The sequence below is a fragment of the Gadus chalcogrammus genome, chromosome 20, assembly GCF_026213295.1.
Source record: "Gadus chalcogrammus isolate NIFS_2021 chromosome 20, NIFS_Gcha_1.0, whole genome shotgun sequence".
NCBI classification, from domain to species: domain Eukaryota; kingdom Metazoa; phylum Chordata; class Actinopteri; order Gadiformes; family Gadidae; genus Gadus; species Gadus chalcogrammus.
The window spans coordinates 4,383,638-4,401,152 of record NC_079431.1 but is presented as its reverse complement, the minus strand read 5'-3'; the positions used below and the strand labels follow the sequence as shown (position 1 = coordinate 4,401,152).

Here is a 17,515-nt window from a genome sequence, read left to right as displayed (position 1 = left end):
TATCGAGATGCACATCGAAGACAGAGGAAGTTGAGCAGAACCCTCTTAAGGGGAGTGGTGGCTCCAAGCCGAACAACAATTTTCTATCTTTCGGTTGGTTTGGTTCCCATTTTAGATGTTATCTCTTGGACCATGGTGTAATCGATCCCCTGCTCTGTCTGTGTTTGGCTCGGGGAGTCACCCTGGTCAGCACCCAGAAGGTACTTCTCAAACAGGGGAGGAGGGAGCTGGGAGGAGGGGGAAGAGGGGGCGAACGGTTCTGGCTCCAGGATGAAGGGAGTTTGTTGTTTCTCCGCTGTGTATTCTGATGTAAGTCAGCCCTGCTGAGCTGCCGGTTTGAACTCAGGAGCAGCTTCTCCGTGTCGGGGTTCTCTCTCTCGCTGAGTGATTTGTGTAGGGGAATCCACAAGCCGGAGCTGAGGAACTGGTGGGAGCCCGCTGGAAGCTTCCAGAAGCTCACGTGGAAAGCCCTTGTTTCGGGAGACGTTGTCTATTTGTTGCTATTCTACGCCTTGTTCAAAACACAAAACATATTCTGGAGGAGCAGCGAAACAGAGGAAGATTCTGTATTATATTGTTGTTTGTCAAATAATAACAACAATAATATATCAAGGTATGCTGATTTATATATTAATGAATGATATTAATTATTAAGATAGTGAATCCACTCATATTAATATACTCTTGCAATTTTTCTCAACACCCTATTCTATTCGTAAAAGACAGAACTTCATGGAGAATTTCCTCTTGTTAAATTCTCGCCCAGAGCCGTCCTAACAGTCACGATCGGGACCAATTGATTCATCTTTTTTAATTGGCTTTGCAATAATAACCGTGTTAAAAGTGCCGATCACATTATTGGATGATTCCCCCACCCTCCCCCTATTATTTGTAATGGACGCCTCGTTTAAGTGCCGTTTAGCGATGATGACACGGAGCCCATCGCTTCGCCTTCTAATTTAGTTGTCATCCACTCCAATGGTTCTCATTCTTCTTCTTTCACATTCTTTCTCACCCTTCCCTTATCAATCCTGCATCGCGTTCACTAACAACCTGTCGACTGAACCATGGGGCTGGGGGTCGGGGCTGGGACTAGGGGTGGTACGTCACACACACGATTCAATGTGCTTTACGACGGTTGCCAAGGCGAAACCCGGTGTGTCCGCGGTATCCCGGGGATTTATGGGGAGAGCAGGCGGAGGAAGGCCGGTAGGTCAATAGCAGGAGCCTGGATGCGTACAAAGATCTATGGTGGCTCTCTGCTGCTGCCGCCGCACTCTAAATAAAGGTAGCCGGTCTGGATGAGCCCCCATACACACGTCTCTCCTGGATCACGTTGACCCACACTTTAGCACAGAGCTCGGTTCGGCCCTTCCCTCCCCCACCCGCTCCTAGCCCCTACTCAGTCATCGTGAGTTCAAGTTCAAGTCCTTTATTTTTTCAAATAAAGTCTTGAAAAAATTACGGTAATTGCAGTAATGAACGTTTATGATGCTGTACTCCTAAACATGATAATTGGTGTGACGAAAACATGTGCCAGAATACAGTCGCACACTGTGCGGTTGACCATGTGGGCGTGTGTGTATGCCCCCCGATCCACAATGATCCCCACGACTCCAGAGAGAGAGAGGCAAAGGGAAAAGGGAGACGTTTCGCCAACTTAACGCCACATCCTATCGAGCCTCCAGGAAGACGGCTTGTCACGCTAAGCCATGCGCTCAGCTCCCACCACGGCGGTCGTCAACCCCACGTGTTCCTGTCCTGGGTTAGCCGCGAGCGGCTCCGACTGCTCGCGCTGGCGCTCCACTACAGTGGATGCCGTCCTGGGTGGGGGCGCCACCCAAACAACCCCCCCCATCCCCCCCCCCCCTCCACCCTTGTCCCCGCAAACCAGAATCCGTAATGCACCTGCTTCCTCGGCGACGGGACGGCTCCGCTCGAGGAGTCACTCTGACTCGGTGCATTTTAATTAGTAATCAAATGAGCTCAGTGAAGCACGGGGGCCCGGCGGCTCTTCCCCGCGGGGGCCCGGGGTGGTGGTGGCGGCGGGCGGGCGGGCGGGCGGGCGGGTGGGTGGGGGAGCGGCGGTAGCAGCTGTGAGACGAGCGTCAGGCACATCGCAATTTAGTAGAGAGAGACCGCAGCGGCAGCAGCAGCAACAGCGCTGGGACAGGTATCTGTCCACACGGAGCGGGATAACGAAGCGTCGCTGCTCTGACTCTCTCTCTCTCTCTCTCTCTCTCTCTCTCTCTCTCTCTCTCTCTCTCTCTCTCTCTCTCTCTCTCTCTCTCTCTCTCTCTCTCTCTGGCGCCTCTCTCTCTTGGTCTGTCTCCCCTCTCCCTCTCTTGGTTTCTCGCCTATCTCCTTCTCTCGCTGTACTCAGTTGTGTCTTCCTCTTTTCTGTCTGTCTGTCTGTCTGTCTGTCTGTCTGTCTGTCTGTCTGTCTGTCTGTCTGTCTGTCTGTCTGTCTGTCTGTCTGTCTGTCTGTCTGTCTCTCTCTCTCTCTCTCTCTCTCTCTCTCTCTCTCTGTCTCTGTCTCTGTCTCTGTCTCTGTCTCTTTCTCTGTCTGTCTCTTTCTCTCTCTCTCTCTCTCTCTCTCTCTCTCTCTCTAGCTCACGCTCTCTCTCGCTCTCTCTCTCTCTCTTTTGCCTCTATCTCGCCTCATTCTACCCACTCTGTCGTCTCCTCTCTGTTTTTTTCTCCTCTTCCCTACTCTCTTTGTCGTCTCTCTCTCTCTTTCTGTCGCCTCTCCCCCACTCTCTTTCTAAAGCCTTTGTGTGTGTGTGTGTGTGTCTGGTCTCTCTGTGTCTCTCTCCCTCCTCTGTCTGCACCGTGCGCCCGGTAGTCAAACCGTCCTGTGTTGGATGGGAGTGTGAGTGTGAGGTCACCTCCACCAACATTCATTGCCATTCATGGGGCCCGTCCCATTATGTGATACTGCTTGGAAAGGCTCCACGCCGCTTTGTGCCAAGGTTGGTGGGAAACTGGGAGCAGAGGATACCGCCGATACATTATAATTTAGAATAATATCTTTTTTTTATCTTCCCTGACTCCACGCCCCTCTCATTCCTCACTGCTGCATTCCATTTGTTGTTTTCGTTTTTCGGGAAGGGGGTTGTTTTTTGCACTTGGCTCAAGCCGTTGTCTGACCCGCCAACGTTCCCCCCCTCTCCCTCCCCTTCCCCTCTCTCCCCCCTCTCTCCCCCGTCTCCCCCCATGCAAGGCTTCAGACACCGCAGGCGCCAGGTGCTGTGGGAGCCGGCGGACCTGCCCTCCAAGGCCTGCCCCCACCTGCTGGAGTCGGCCCAGTGCGAGGAACCCTCCTGCTACCTGTGGCGGGTGCGGCCCCTCGAGGACTGCGTGCCCGGCGAAAGCGCCTGCGGACCGGGCACCGCCCGCCGGAACGTGACCTGCGTCGACACCGAAGGTACGCGGCTCGAGGCTTCGTGCAGATACGCCGCGTTGACTGACATGTTTTTGGTTCCCTCTGTTGTTTTGCCGGTGTTCCCATTAGCGTTAAACCCAGTCTTTGATCAGATGGTTGCTCTCTGCGAGTGCCCAGCTTTGAGTGAACGTCAGTGAGTCGGTGGCGGGGTCTTTGTCAGCGCAGTACTCCTGACATACTTCAGAAGGATTGCGAGCTCTGCACCGTGCGCACGCTAGCCAGGTTTCCATCCACTTATTTTTTATGTGCAATGGCGGTGAAATACATTGTCGGAGGTCGATGTACATAGCGCGGCAGATGTCGCTAGCGTTTAACTCGCGTAACTGATCAGCTGTGTCCGCTGACGAAGAGTTCCCAGATATTCCCATAACATGCAAAAACACGGCTGATTGCAACGGGTACGAGTGGACCGAAGAGGAGATCTTCATATGGCTTTATCCACGGAGAAATACCATCAGATGGTCAACGCGATGGGTTTGGGTTCCCGGCTCGCAACCTCTACTTCGTATACTATTTTTCATAGCCATGCGTAGCGTAGCGCCTACCGCAAAATTCGGACACAAGTACGCTTCGCGTTGCCTAGATTACAAGCTCAAACCAGGTGAAGGAGACACACCCGATTAGCATCTCCTCTTTGCTTCGTTTCAAAAGTTCACTTAAAAATCCTCCGACAATTAGATGGAAATATGGCCACTCGGTCATAATGGGATCCATTGTGTGACAGTGGCCTTCCCACCACTGTCACTGGTGCGCTGCATTATTCATAAACCGCTATCACTGCAGTTTATGGAGGGTGGCGAACGTTAGTCTGATTAACAGTCAGAATTACAGCGTCCTCACAAGAGCATCACTGCCCATCTCGCACAGATTATAAACCTAATTATGTCATCTATTATTTATTTTTTTCGTTTGTTCGTTTTTTTTTCTCTCCCGACGGCTGTTTTATCATCCTGTCACATCCGACTACGCGCGTGTTTATCAAGGAGGCGTCGCGAAGGTCCGAAGAAATTAGAAAACCGGGAGATCCTAACGAGGTTTGACAAGACAACGACGGCGTCTCTGGGCCTACGCCAAGGCCCTGTGAAAACCGCCCGCGTGCCGACTCTATTGTCTGCGGCTGTTGACAAGTCTGCTTGCCGCTCTTCATTTAATGAGGCTCGTTGGAGGTATTAATCGGCCTTATTGGACGCATTATTCCAAACATAATTGCTTACTTTCCTTCTTCACGTGGCGCAATATCACGGCCCGGTTGGAAGGACCTCAGACCTTCACGGAGGACGCCGTCTTCCACGCGATGGCTTTAACGACCCAGCCTTCACACTGTATGCAAATCAGCACAAGCAATAATGGGCCCAGGCAGGATTTAATTCCATTCCATATTTATGGATTAGTGGGCTTATTAATATGAAATGTACATAATTGTGCATTGCCGTTGTCATCATCCTCTGAATTATTTCCAATTGCATTTGTATGCCAACGCGAGATGGGTGGAGAAAAAAAAACATTGAAAACTGGCAATTTGTTGTTTAGCTCTCTCTCCTGAGTCACCCGAGATGTTGTTGCCATTTCAGAATGGGCTCTCACCTGGCTGGAATCGATGTGAGGGATACTCTGCGTCTCTGCTCAGACAGAAATAACAGTTGAAAGGGAGAAGGGGCCGCAGATAGAGCCATAGAAATATTGCAAAGCATGTGTCTGTGAAAGAGTGGGAGAGAGAGGGAGGGAGGGAGGGAGGCAGAGAGACTCACAGAAAGGGGGAAAGAGACTAATACCCAAAGACAGAGGTTCAGAGTGTGAGAAAGAGCTAAATTCTCTCAGCTGTCTTCAGAAATTGACGTGGCTGACAGGACCAATTTAGTGCCCGTTCAATATGGCTCCATCACCGTCTTCATGCCTGCCCGTGGCTACCTGGCTGTCTGATACCAGCGGCCGTGTTCCTTACTTTTTAGAGTGTCTCTGTCCTCTGCCTGCTCGATAGATTGATTGATGGAAGAACAGCTAATTGGACGGATGAATTTGTATTTTGTTGTTGACTTGGGATACAATCAATACACTTTTTTTTTTTTTTCCTCTACCACGTCGACCCCTAGCGACCTTTCCGGATCTTGTTTTCATGCGTGAACATGCTGTTAGCTGTTTCCCTGTTGTGCTTGACAGATTCATTCGGTCGGTCTTTGAGAGGAACAGAATCAAATAGCCTCTTCGACCGGTGGCTCGCTCCACTACCTCCTCGCTCCCCCGGGTGTGATGCGTGCGTCAAAGACTTTTTTTTTTGTCCGCAGCTCGCAGACTCCCAACAGGACCGAGATGCCATGGTTTTATTCGTAACTTTTTAAGATTTAGAAAGTCAGACAGCGATATTAAATGTTTCTGTGCTGCTTGGAATCTGCAACACTACGAATTATAATTGTTCCTGTTAAAATGCGTGATTTGTCTTTCGAAAAGTAATGTCTGAGATTTAGTTTATTGTAAATCAAATATGGGCCTTTGCTGTTTGAGTCGAATTTATGCAATATCGATCAGCAATGGCTAGAGATACAGTATGTCCAGGTTGTTTGAATCTACAAGCTAGTTGAAATGTAAAACATTGCTACTTTAAACTGCTTAACAATTTCAGCTCTCCCTGATCCAATTTTATAATAAATAGTCTTTCCATCCCAGGGGTACTGATAAGCAGCCCAATCTGCTGCTAATGGCACCGAATGATGAGTTAAATTATCCATTTATGTTGAGCACAGAGGGTAGTTTGCACAGCAGGTTCATTCTGCGTATGCTTGTGTCTCATGTATTAAACACTTTAAAAACAACTTAAAAACAAAGTTACGTTCGGAGGGGAAATTGCTACCTTTTCATGCAGTGGCTCTTTCGAACTTTAAACGAGTCTTGTTTTGTTATGGCAGTAATTACAAAAAAGTTGATTTCAATATTTCAGCAAATTAATTAATTCTCAGCAAACTGTTTTTCATTCATGGCTGCGTGGAGTGAAAAAGCCGTTGGTGTCCAATTTCCCAACATGGCTTCGTGTTAGCATTGTCCATTTCATGCTCTATGAACTCCCTATGCCGTTCTGGTGGGAAGGGATACTTTCTAAGGAAAGTAGAAGGATGCTTTAGCTTCTTCTTTGGCAGATGAGTTTCCTTGACAGGGAACTAAAATGAAGATCTACAGCAGCCCCACGATCCACCATCAAAGGTGAGCCAACCTGTTGTACTGCTAAGCCAAAGTGCGAGGCAACTTCAATCAACTCATGAAGCACTCTGAAATTGAAAAGGAAGGCAATCCATTGCATCTGATATATTGTCTACACGACCACATTAAACAGTGTATATTCTGGGGAGAATCCTGGGCATCCAGCCCTACAAACAATCAAAAAACACCTCATTCCATTTCCCCTGTTCTGATTATGTTTTGTTACAGACAATTATGTTAAAAGAAGCAAGGGGATGCACAAGAAAGCCAAGACATCCAAGCCCTGTGGGTTTAGCGGATGGCAGATGGAGTTGGTTTATGTGGCCATGCGTTATACTGGCAGGCCATTGGAGGTGTCACCCTGACTTACAACCACAACACCCCTGATCAGGAATACATGGGTAAAGAAAAAAGACAGAGAAAATAATCCATATTACGAATAATTAGGTCTGCTAATTTCACAAAGATCTATAATAATAAAAGATTAGATCGTTATTAATTAAAAGGGGGATTAAGAGCTCTTAAACCTCTTCAAATGAATATAAACTGGCAATCAGCCCGTCCTCCAAGTCTTTATCTCTATTTGGACCTAGATCTTCTCAAGGATTAAACTAGCTGGTTCCAGCTGGTGTATGAAAAGGCTCAACCCTAGCGTCCTACTCCCTGAGCAGGTATACAATACGTTAGTGTCGTTCAAGGCGACCCTGCTCCCACTGAGAACTGAGACGATTCTGTGTGCTGTCATAGTAACTCAAACCACTACAAACGCAGGTGACAATGCATTCCAAGATTCAAATAGAAGGCAGCAGGCTCGTGTGTTTCAACTCTTTGATCGCACTCAAGGACATTTGTCCCCCTTGCAATATGGAATACATGTATCCCTCCACCTCTTCTCCTCCTCTATCTCCACCCAGGTCCAAGGTTCACACATGGGGGACTTTCTTCTTCTCTTTCCCGGAATAGTCCATTCGACGGTGGAACATCAATAAGTGTCAAAGCAGGGGCGATGCAAGACTCGCCGCGCTATAGGATGGGTGACGGCCTTGGGTCGTGATACTGAATAATATCTCAGCAGCCTCCAAGCGAACCTCTTCTTTGCCTGGGAGAACGATATCTACCTTGACCTCACTGGATACGGTGCTGACGCACCATGCCTGATGTAAACAATCCTCCACCACCAACAGCGTCCCCTGCATAAGACGGTGGCCCGGCTGGCCTTCAAGTTCATAGTGTGTCTTTAAGAATGGAGTGGGATGGATATGACCCATATATTTGAATAGTACAAAGCTGCTCTGAAAACCACCCACCCTGTAAAAGTTATAAAAGCAGGTTGTAAAAGCTAACCTGAAAGCACCTCAAGGGTATGCTTCATTCATCGTCCTGCCCCATGCTCCTCCTTCTAAGGTGTGTGCCATTCGTCAGGTCAAGGCCTTAACCCAGGCATTGATTCATAATGACAAACGCCTGAAAAGTTGAAATCACTGAAGGGGATCCAGCACCTGCAGTCACCCAGGGCGGAGGAGATGGATTTATGGTGGACATGGATTGATTGCGGTTCCAGTTTGCTTTCTTACCTTTAATTTTATTTTTTTTACCTTTAGAGAGCTTTTTTCCAAGAAGTGTCAGAATTCTACAGCGCTGCCACTTGTCACCGAGTTGTTTTTGTTTGTTTGGCTTATCACTGAGATGTCCGTGGTTCCCCCATGCGTCGACTGTAGCCCTATCAACGAAATAACTGCAACAGCGAGATATCCGCAATCAGACCAGGGAGTGACGCTGATTGATACGGAGTTTGCCGTTTGTTGTCAGCAAGGCGCCACTGTGTCCACTGAAGTCGAAAGTGTTCCCTGTCACTGCACACTGAGGCACATTTATCATCACAGTAATTAAGTACACGACGTACCTTCGCGACATTAGCAACTTTTCTTGAATTAGGCAATCCATCAAAGTTTGGCATGGACCAATGCACAATTAAGTACATCCAACGTATGACGTATATTCCTTAATTTAACCATGCATGTGAAGTTTGCAAGAGACGAGGATGGCAGGAAAGTGTCAGAATTCATGCTGGACTTTCAAGTACGAGTGAAGAAGGACAATAAGGCATGGGACATGCCTTGAGTTTCAGGTCAGCTTCGAGTGTAATATAATCATTTGTTAGTCTCACACATCAAGAATACCGCAAAGGACTGAAGACTATGGTATCTGTCGTTCTTTTACCAGATTCATTCAGTCAGCATTTCAGGTCTTATTGATGTCATTTGTCAGTAAAGGTATTCCACTACGTCCACATGGAAGTTCTGTTTCAGTTGAGCTTCTGTAGGGAAGATTTGAGAGTTGGAAAGAGAGGCAGCAGAATAGAGCCAAAGATTAAAACATCCCAAAAAAGAAACATACGGTTCCTGTGGGTTATACAGTCGCATGACTGTATAACCCACGGAAAAAATTATTGTATCTAAATAAATGATACTTGTACTATAATATATAATATGTAATAGAAGCAGACTCCATGCCTATTTTCAGAGAATGTATAGGGCGGCATTTGTGGCTCTCTAAAATATGTAAACATGTATAGAAAAGTGGTTCCTAAAAGTGGTTCATTAAAAAATATTTTAAGCTATAATTAATGGAAGTGTGTCTATTTCAGAAGATCATTTGATAAACGTTGGTGATTTTATTGACCTCCCCTCCGGAAAATACTTGAAAGAATTCCATGTTTGTGGCAAGGAGTAATGAGATCTTTCTTGTTGTGCGCATGACAAGAGTCTTCCACAAGGCTAGGAAGACATATGACTTAAGCTACCGAGCTAGTCCCGCGTTTTACGGTAGTGGCCTTCGAGTTAGGCCTGAAGGGAGGGGTTTGATTTTTTTTGAGTTTGATCATCTCAAAATCGAGCTATTTTTGCCTGGTTTCGCCATATTGCCGACCCTAGCTGAAAGAATGACATCAAATTACATTAATTATTCAATAACTCCTGAAGTTGATTATGAATGCACATGGCTAGTGCAGTTCTTTATCTACTAATGTTCTTAAACTGCAGAGGAAGTTTCAAGGGAGAGAAGCGTAGGCGTATTAAAAGAGTGTTAGAGGAAGAACACTGCGAATGTGCATTTATTTCTACTTGAAGGCTTGTTATAAAGAAACGACGTGCTTTATATTATTTTTCCTTTTGTGAATTGATCAACATGTCACTTGGCTGCTATAAAATTTGAAAAGCTGTCATCGTGTGATCGTGTGACTCTGTTATTTAGCTTCCATTCTCCACCTGTCCACCAGATGTCCTTGGATCTTTCCCCTCGCTTCACAGATCCCGCCCCTCCCATCTGCAATCCCTTCATCCCCCCGTTAGTCGGTCCCATTATATACCACTTCCTTTGTTCCGTTGTCGGTACGTTATTATTGTCTGTACCTTTGTCTGCCTCGTTTCTAGTCGTCATTCTCTTCTATGCCAGTTTGTTGGAATTGAGATTTTGAGTTTTAAATATTTTTTGTACGACTAACCTCTTGAGATGAACCCGTTTCGTTTTCAAGGGGGTCCTTGACAACAAAGTACAATAACAACATATTAAGAACATATTTCTTAATAACAAAACAAAAGACAATCAAAAAAAGAAAAATACATCACACACAAACACTCACATACGCACATACAGCCCGGAGTTTGTTAAATTCCCGAGCTCTCGTCCACATTTGGGCCGTATCCCTTTTGTTGCTGCTGCCCTGTTCGCTGGGGTTGTGTGTCAATATGCGTTAAGCAGAATCACCTCCTCTTTTTGTATCGCAGTCATTACATTGCGAAGTGGTCTGATAAATTGTGAAAAAGCTTTGTTTCCTCTGTTGTATCCGTTGTTTGAGTGTACTGTATCGGTATCTGTTTAAATGTCCTCCTGAATAAGCGAGAGGCTGAGCCGTGGGTTGAATCAAGTTAAGTGCTCAGATCTGTCGTTAGTGCTGATGAAGGGACATCCAGTCGGGGGTCCCTCTCCGCCCATTCTCTGCCTCGCAAGTAAGATATGAAGCTGCTGCAGCATGCTGTGTAGTGCCATTATATCTGATGAGCAGATCTCTGTAGACGCACACAGGAGGTATGCAGTCGTAACATCAGAAGCTGTATTTTGTCCGGTTTTCTTATGCTTTCTCTTTCGGTTTCAGCAACCTTTTCGAAAATTGCCATTTATCTCACAATGCATGATTAGCTGCCTTTCTTATTATAATTAATTATATCATATTTATTATATCATATAATGAGATACACAGAGATAGCGGGGTTCTGTTTAGAATTTTAAGTGTATTAAATGATACACCGATTTGTAATAGGTGACGGAGCAGAATCTCACGAAACATGTAGTCTAGAGACTGAGTTAACATGGTGTATGAATTATACACAACAACATGGCATGTGGTGGGTAATTAATTAGCTAATGTGGCAGATTCTAGCAGTATAAAGTTTCTTCCGCAAAGACCTGTGTTATTCCCTATTTCTCGTTGGGTCAGCTTATATTTGCATCAAGTCGTTGTTATGCTGTTATTGTTATACTAATTGATGTCACCTACCGTAGAGTAAGTGACATCGGAGTCTTGGAAAAACTATAAGTGATGGATTGTTTTGTTATTGTTTTCGTAGCCTTTTTCCCTCTCAGTAATCAAACAATGGTGTTGGTTTAGTATGCGCTGCTGCGCTGCAACATCGCAGAAAAAGATTAAAGATTACATTGCGTTTCCATCTCTGATAAGGTATGGATTAAAAGTAAGGTATGGAAAGTATGCAAGTCTGGGTGAAGACCCTCCTCTTCTATAGGAAGGTGCCTTGAATGTGCTGAAAGGGCTCTATTGTCATTCCTCTTAAAAAGTAATACAAAGATTAGAGTGACGGAGCTGTAGGCGAAACGTGGGAGTGCAGCTGGGTGTGGGAACACTCTTCCCTCACAGGACCCCATTTTTCAATAAAGTTCTCAAAGAAACACAATAACGTGAAACACAACTCTGCAATTCCTTTTTTCCATATTATAATTTTTTTTAAACGTCGGAGGATCACGCGGCTGGCGTTTTCCCCTTGCTTCCCATTCACCTCTCTTTGGGAGCAAGCTGAAAAAGTGATGCCAGCCACCTCACGTGCACAGGCATGACAGCAGAGGTGTGGAGCGGTGACAAGCTGACAGGAGGGCGTGCATTCACAAAACGAATGCCCGCGGTGCTAGGTTGACTCTCACGCGGTTTACTGTGCGTGCGACTTTTCCCCTCAGCTCACCTAGGCTGGCGTGAGCGTCGAAAAAATCTCCAGCGCTTCAACTTTTTTCCGTCAACACATTTCCGCTTTAAGTTCGCTGGGGCAAAAAGACAATGAACTCCCACACACACTGGGAAATGGGGCTTTGGAGTTCAAACAAATTATGTAAAGTATCAACAAGTTTTCAGTTTCTCCCTGTTTGAGTGCTGCGACTTGTTTTAGCTGAAATGGGTGTTTTTGCACATGTGGCATAAGAGCATGCAAATCGCGCCCTTTAGACACCGCTTTGAAATGATTTTACCGCCTTACTCCAATGGTAAATGCCATCCCACTATATATGGATATGCATAGGACCTCTGTGTCAAGCCTTCCCGCGGTGGAACAGGCGTGAGGGTGGTTAACTGCCGGCACGCTTCCCTCTCATCCATGACCGACTGGCCATCTGCAGCAAGCAGGGGGGGCTCTCTCGGGGGGGCGCTTGACAATGCGACGCTAAATCATAAATATCCCCAGCCCCCGCTTAAATAACCGCCAGCGCTGTGTGGTGTTCCCCGACCGGCCCAGGCGAGTCGGCCTACTGCGGTCGGGTGTTACATCAGCGTACACGAGCCCGCTGCCTCTAGTCGTCACAGTCCCATGCTGGTTCCCGCTGGTGTGTGTCAAGTACGTTCCTTTTTGTTTTCTCTTACAGTAGTGGGAGCATAATTGGTTTGGGTTTGCATAGTGTTGCTCCAGTAAGGGGTGTGAAGGTTTCCCTGTGTTCCATGCACACACTGCAGACACATGCACCATGCATGTGTCTTATTGATTATTAATAATGCACTTTATTCAGGAAATGCTCGGACAGAACACGCAGAGAGAGAGTCGACGCATTGAAACTGCACAAAAACTTCCCCCAACAAAAACGAAACTACAGGTCTTTAGGCCCTTTAGTTTGCTCTGTGTTGCGGTCGAACCCTGCCTATAGCAGGGAGGGAGGGAGGGAGGGATGGAGGGAGGGAGGGAGGGAGATCGAAATGGATGAGCGGGGAGGTGGGGGAGAGGGTGGTGAAGCTCTCCTCTGGAGTCTTGTTCTATTTGTTAACTTCTGGAGGCCGGAGGTCCATCCACCTCACGAGTGCTGCTCTTCTGTCTCGACTGATGAATATAAAGCTTCGTACCTATGGCCGCGGTGTTCCCAACGCCGAGAAAGAGCTCCCGCTGCACACACGCCGGTTGCTTTGATGGCTGCAGAGAGCAGGGGGCGTCTCTTTAAACTTCACGGCTGGAATGCAGAGAGTAGTCCCTCCTGAGTGATTGCTCCTTGCACTCTCTTTCTCTCGCTCTCCCTCGCTCGCTCTGCCTCCATGAAAGGCCGCTATCTGTGGTCGGGCAGGCTGTAGCTCTCCCACTGCCTCTCTCTCCCTCTGTCTCTCTCTTTGTCTCTCTCTCTCTCTCTCTCTCTCTCTCTCTCGCTCTCTCTCGCTCCCCTATCTCTCGCTCCCTCTCATCGCTCCCTCTCTCTCTCTCTCTCTCTCGCTCTCTCTCGCTCTCTCTCTCTCTCTGCTCACTTGTTGGAGAGTACAAAAGAGACAAATTGACAACAAATCTGCCCTGCAGTTGTTGTTCTAGGGCCACGTGTGTTTGATGGAGTGGCAGAGTTCAGCGGAGTTAATGATAGCGCAGCGTGTCGTACATCCTGGCCCCACCACCCCTGGATAGAGGCATTGTTTTTGGAGGCTGCGGGGCGTTGTTTTGACATCGTGATGACATCCGTGCTCTGCAGAAATTGAGCCATCACTTGGTGACGGTGGGGAGGGAAAAGGGTCGCGATGCGCTGTCTGCTCTGGGCGCGGAGAGAGTAATCTTTTTTTGTTCCCTTCCGGTAAAAAAGGCGTCTTCAGCAGCCGATGTCGCACGGCGTGCGTGTCAATACCGAAATACGGAAGGTTAGAACGCTCGCTTCTCTGAACGTCTAGGCAAAAAGGTTATTTGATGTTGGTGAAGTAAGACAAAGTTTGACAAAGGCTGACAAACGGTTTATATTGAAAAACACAATGCAAATTCATTCCATTTGATTACGAAAAAAGGGCAACAATCGATTAACTCCGCTGCACGCCGTCCTCCTCCTTTTTAGGTCTTTCGATTTAAACATCCCGACTCTTACTGGCTCATCGACGGTGAGTGGTCGTCGGTGAAATCTCACCCCTGATCCCTTTCTCTTCTCTCTCTCTCCCTCTCCCTCCCTCCCTCCCTCCCTCCCTCCCTCCCTCCATCTCACCGACCAGGCGCCGAGGTGCCGGAGACCCGGTGTGCAGGGGAGCCTCCCCCGGCCTCCCTGCCGTGCGAGGTGCCGTGCCCCGGGGACTGCGTGGTCGCCCCCTGGGGCCCCTGGACCAGCTGCTCCCACCCCTGTGGCCCCCAGCGCCTGGACGGCCGCCAGACCCGCACCCGCTCCGTGGTGGCCCTCCCCGGGCAGGGTGAGCGAGGCGTCCCCGCCACAGGTTTTTTAATTAAGCGCGTTAACGTTGCGGAGGCTCGTTTAAAGCCCTTTTTTATCATGACGGAATCACTTTTAATCCCCGTTTGATTCCCGGCCCTCTAGAGTGCTCTAAGCACTCTACAACCGGCAAAGTGACTCCGTTTGGAAGCGGCTCGACACAATGTCAAGCGGCTGTAAAGAGTCGATGGTGGCCTTGTAAAAAGTTGAGCACGCTCTCCATGTGTACTCACTGCAACTTTACGTCCTTTGGTTTATCGCCGCCGCGGCGCCGCCGACATGCGGCTGAGGGCTGACAAAATCGGTAACGATGAACAACATTGTGATGGTGGTGCCGACGCACACCGGGGAGCCCGAGCGCGTGTAATACCCGCTCGCACAAAACGCCTGGGCTAGGACTGGGCTAATTGGGCCGGACTTGGAAGGTGAGCTGTCGAGTCGTCTGCGGTACCGGAGCGGACTGGAAGCGTTTTATTTGAGATTTGTAGCGCCGCCATTGGCTGTAAGCAAACATTTTTTTTTTTTTTATGTTTTTTGCTCTGTGCTTTTTGTACTTGGGGAGCTCGAGCACTGATCAAAAAAGAAAGGAATCCGTGTGGCGACTCAACAGGGAAATCTAAAATAAAAGACTAAGCCCCCGTCACTTGACAATAACATCTTACATTAATCCCATTTACAATATAAATTCATCTCAAATAATATCTTGATGCTAAAGACGCAAACAGTTGTCTTTCTCTCTCTCTTGCTCTCTCTCTCTCTCTCTCTCTCTCTCTCTCTCTCTCTCTCTCTCTCTCTCTCTCTCTCTCTCTCTCTCTCACTAGAACACACACACACACACTCAAACACACACATAGAAAAACACATACCCTCTCTCGCTCTCTCTCTCTCTCTCTCTCGCGCTCTCTCTCTCACATACTCTCACACACGCAAACACACACACAGAAACACTCCCTCTCTGACACTCTCTCCAGCTCTCAGCCTGGCCAGAATGGTCACTGATCTGGCCAAGACTGCTTGCTGTGCTTTCAACCCAGACACTGCAAGCCTGGCAGCCAGCTACTGCCAATTAATTTTCATAACTGAATGTTGTTTGGGCCAAGCAGCTGATGAAAGGATCTCCCCGGCCCGGGCGCTGGTTCCATGTAGCGGCGGTTATTAGCATGTTGCTGGTTATCTCCTGACTGACTGAAGTCCTAGATATGCTGCTGCCTCGTTCTGTGTGTCCTCCTCTTTTGGCAAATTGGTGTGTGTGTGTGTGTGTGTGTGTGTGTGTGTGTGTGTGTGTGTGGGTTTGTGTGTGTGTGTGTGTGTGTGTGTGTGTGTGTGTGTGTGTGTGTGTTGTGTGTCGGCTTGCGCAAGCTTGTGTGTGTGTGTGTGTATGTGTGTGTGTTTGTGTATGAGTGTGTGTCCTCGTGTTTGTGTATGTTTGTGTATGCGTGTGTGTCCTTGTGTTTGTGTATGCGTGTGTGTCCTTGTGTCTGTATGTGTGTGCGTGTGTTTGTGTATGCATGTGTGTCCTTGGTTGTGTTTACGAGTGTTTCTGTGTTTGTTTGTGTATGTGTGTTTGTTTGTGTTTGCGCATGCTTGTGTCCTTTTGTATGTGTATGCGCGTGTGTGCGTTGGGTTAGGGAGGAACGGAAAGGTAAAAAAAATGTGATGTTTCGGTTGGGTGTATGTGTGTGCGTGTGTATGTGTGCACCACATGTGTGTGTTTATCTGTGTGTGCTGAAGTGTGGGAGAGCTTTGGGACGACACGTAAAGGCAGGTGTTTGTTCGGCTCTGGTTCAGTGAAGAAAGCCATCTGGCACAAGGGTGGCCGCCTGCAGCCCCCAACACACAAACACACAAACACACACATATATAACGATGAGGTTGAATCCAAAAATGTTACACACTTGATATGTGTACATTTGTGTGTGTGTGTGTGTGGTCTAGTTATAGAATCCCCTGTTTATTTTCAGGCGTCCAATGTGTCATTGCAGTGGACCTCGAGTCATTAAAATTCAGACAGCCCATTGGCTCATTAATTATACCACCTAATACAGATAAACAACAATCGCACTAAAACAATGGGGGATGTTGCACTTCTGGACCAAAGTTTTCCCCTCCAGGAAGCGCTAAGTGCTGAAAAGGCACAAAGATAGGAGGGTGGCGTCCGCGGTGACCATGTTGGGCATAAATCAAGGACAGTATTTTGCTTCCCATTTCAGTTTGTTCAGTTTGGTTTGTGTGGATGGGTTGAGGATCAGCCTTTTCTCTCTCTATCTCTCTCTCTCTCTCTGTGTGTTTGTGTCTCTTTTCCTCACCCTCGCTCTTTCTTGCTCTCTCTCCCTCTCTCCTTTCCTCTCCCTCTCTCTCTCTCTCTCTGTCTCTGTCTATGTCTCTCTCTCTCTCTCTCTCTCTCTCTCTCTCTCTCTCTCTCTCTCTCTCTCTCTCTCTCTCTCTCTCTCTCCCTCTCCTCTCTCTCCCCTCTCCCTCCCTCTCTCTCTCTCTCTCTCTCTCTCTCTCTCTCTCTCTCTCTCCATCTCTTTCCCTCTCTCCCTCCCTCTTTCGCTCTCCCCCTCTCCTTCCCTCTCTCTTTCCCTCCCCCTCCCTCCCCCCTCCTTCCTTCTCTCCCCCATCTCTCTCACCCCTCTCTCTCTATCTTTCTCTCTCTGTCTCTCTCTCTCTCTTCTCTCCCACTCTCTCTCTCTTTCCTCTCTCCCACTCTCTCTCTTCTCTCTCTCTCTCTCTCTCTCTCTCTCTCTCTCTCTTCTCTCTCTCTCTCTCTCTCTCTCTCTCTCTCTCTCTCTCTCTCTCTCTGTCTCTGTCTCTCTGTCTCTGTCTCTGTCTCTGTCTCTGTCTCTCTGTCTCTGTCCCTCTGTCCCTCTGTCTCTCTCTCTCTCTCTCTCTCTCTCTCTTTCCTCTCTCTCTCCCTCTCTCTCTCTCTTTCCTCTCTCCCACTCTCTCTCTCTCTTTCCTCTCTCTCTCTCTCTCTCTCTCTCTCTCTCTCTCTCTCCTCTCTCTCTCTCTCTCTCTCTCTCTCTCTCTCTCTCTCCCCCTCCCTCTCTCTCTCTTCTCCTCTCTCCCTCTCTCTCTCTCCCCCTCTCTCTCTCCCCCAGCTCCCTCTCTGGCTGTGTTTGGCATGTAGCATCTAATAGCAAACAAGCATTAGCGCGCGTCGTGTGGCGAGGC

At 47.9% G+C, this 17,515-nt stretch overlaps 1 protein-coding gene across 1 annotated transcript in view; it reads left to right on the top strand.

The window, feature by feature from the left end:
• thsd7ba (thrombospondin, type I, domain containing 7Ba) overlaps positions 1–17,515 on the top strand; it is a 115,565-nt gene that overhangs the window by 33,162 nt on the left and 64,888 nt on the right. Inside the window, exons 6-7 of the mRNA XM_056580342.1 lie at positions 3,224–3,427; positions 14,130–14,321. Coding sequence (XP_056436317.1) covers positions 3,224–3,427; positions 14,130–14,321 — 396 coding nt within the window. The remainder of the gene's footprint in view (positions 1–3,223; positions 3,428–14,129; positions 14,322–17,515) is intronic.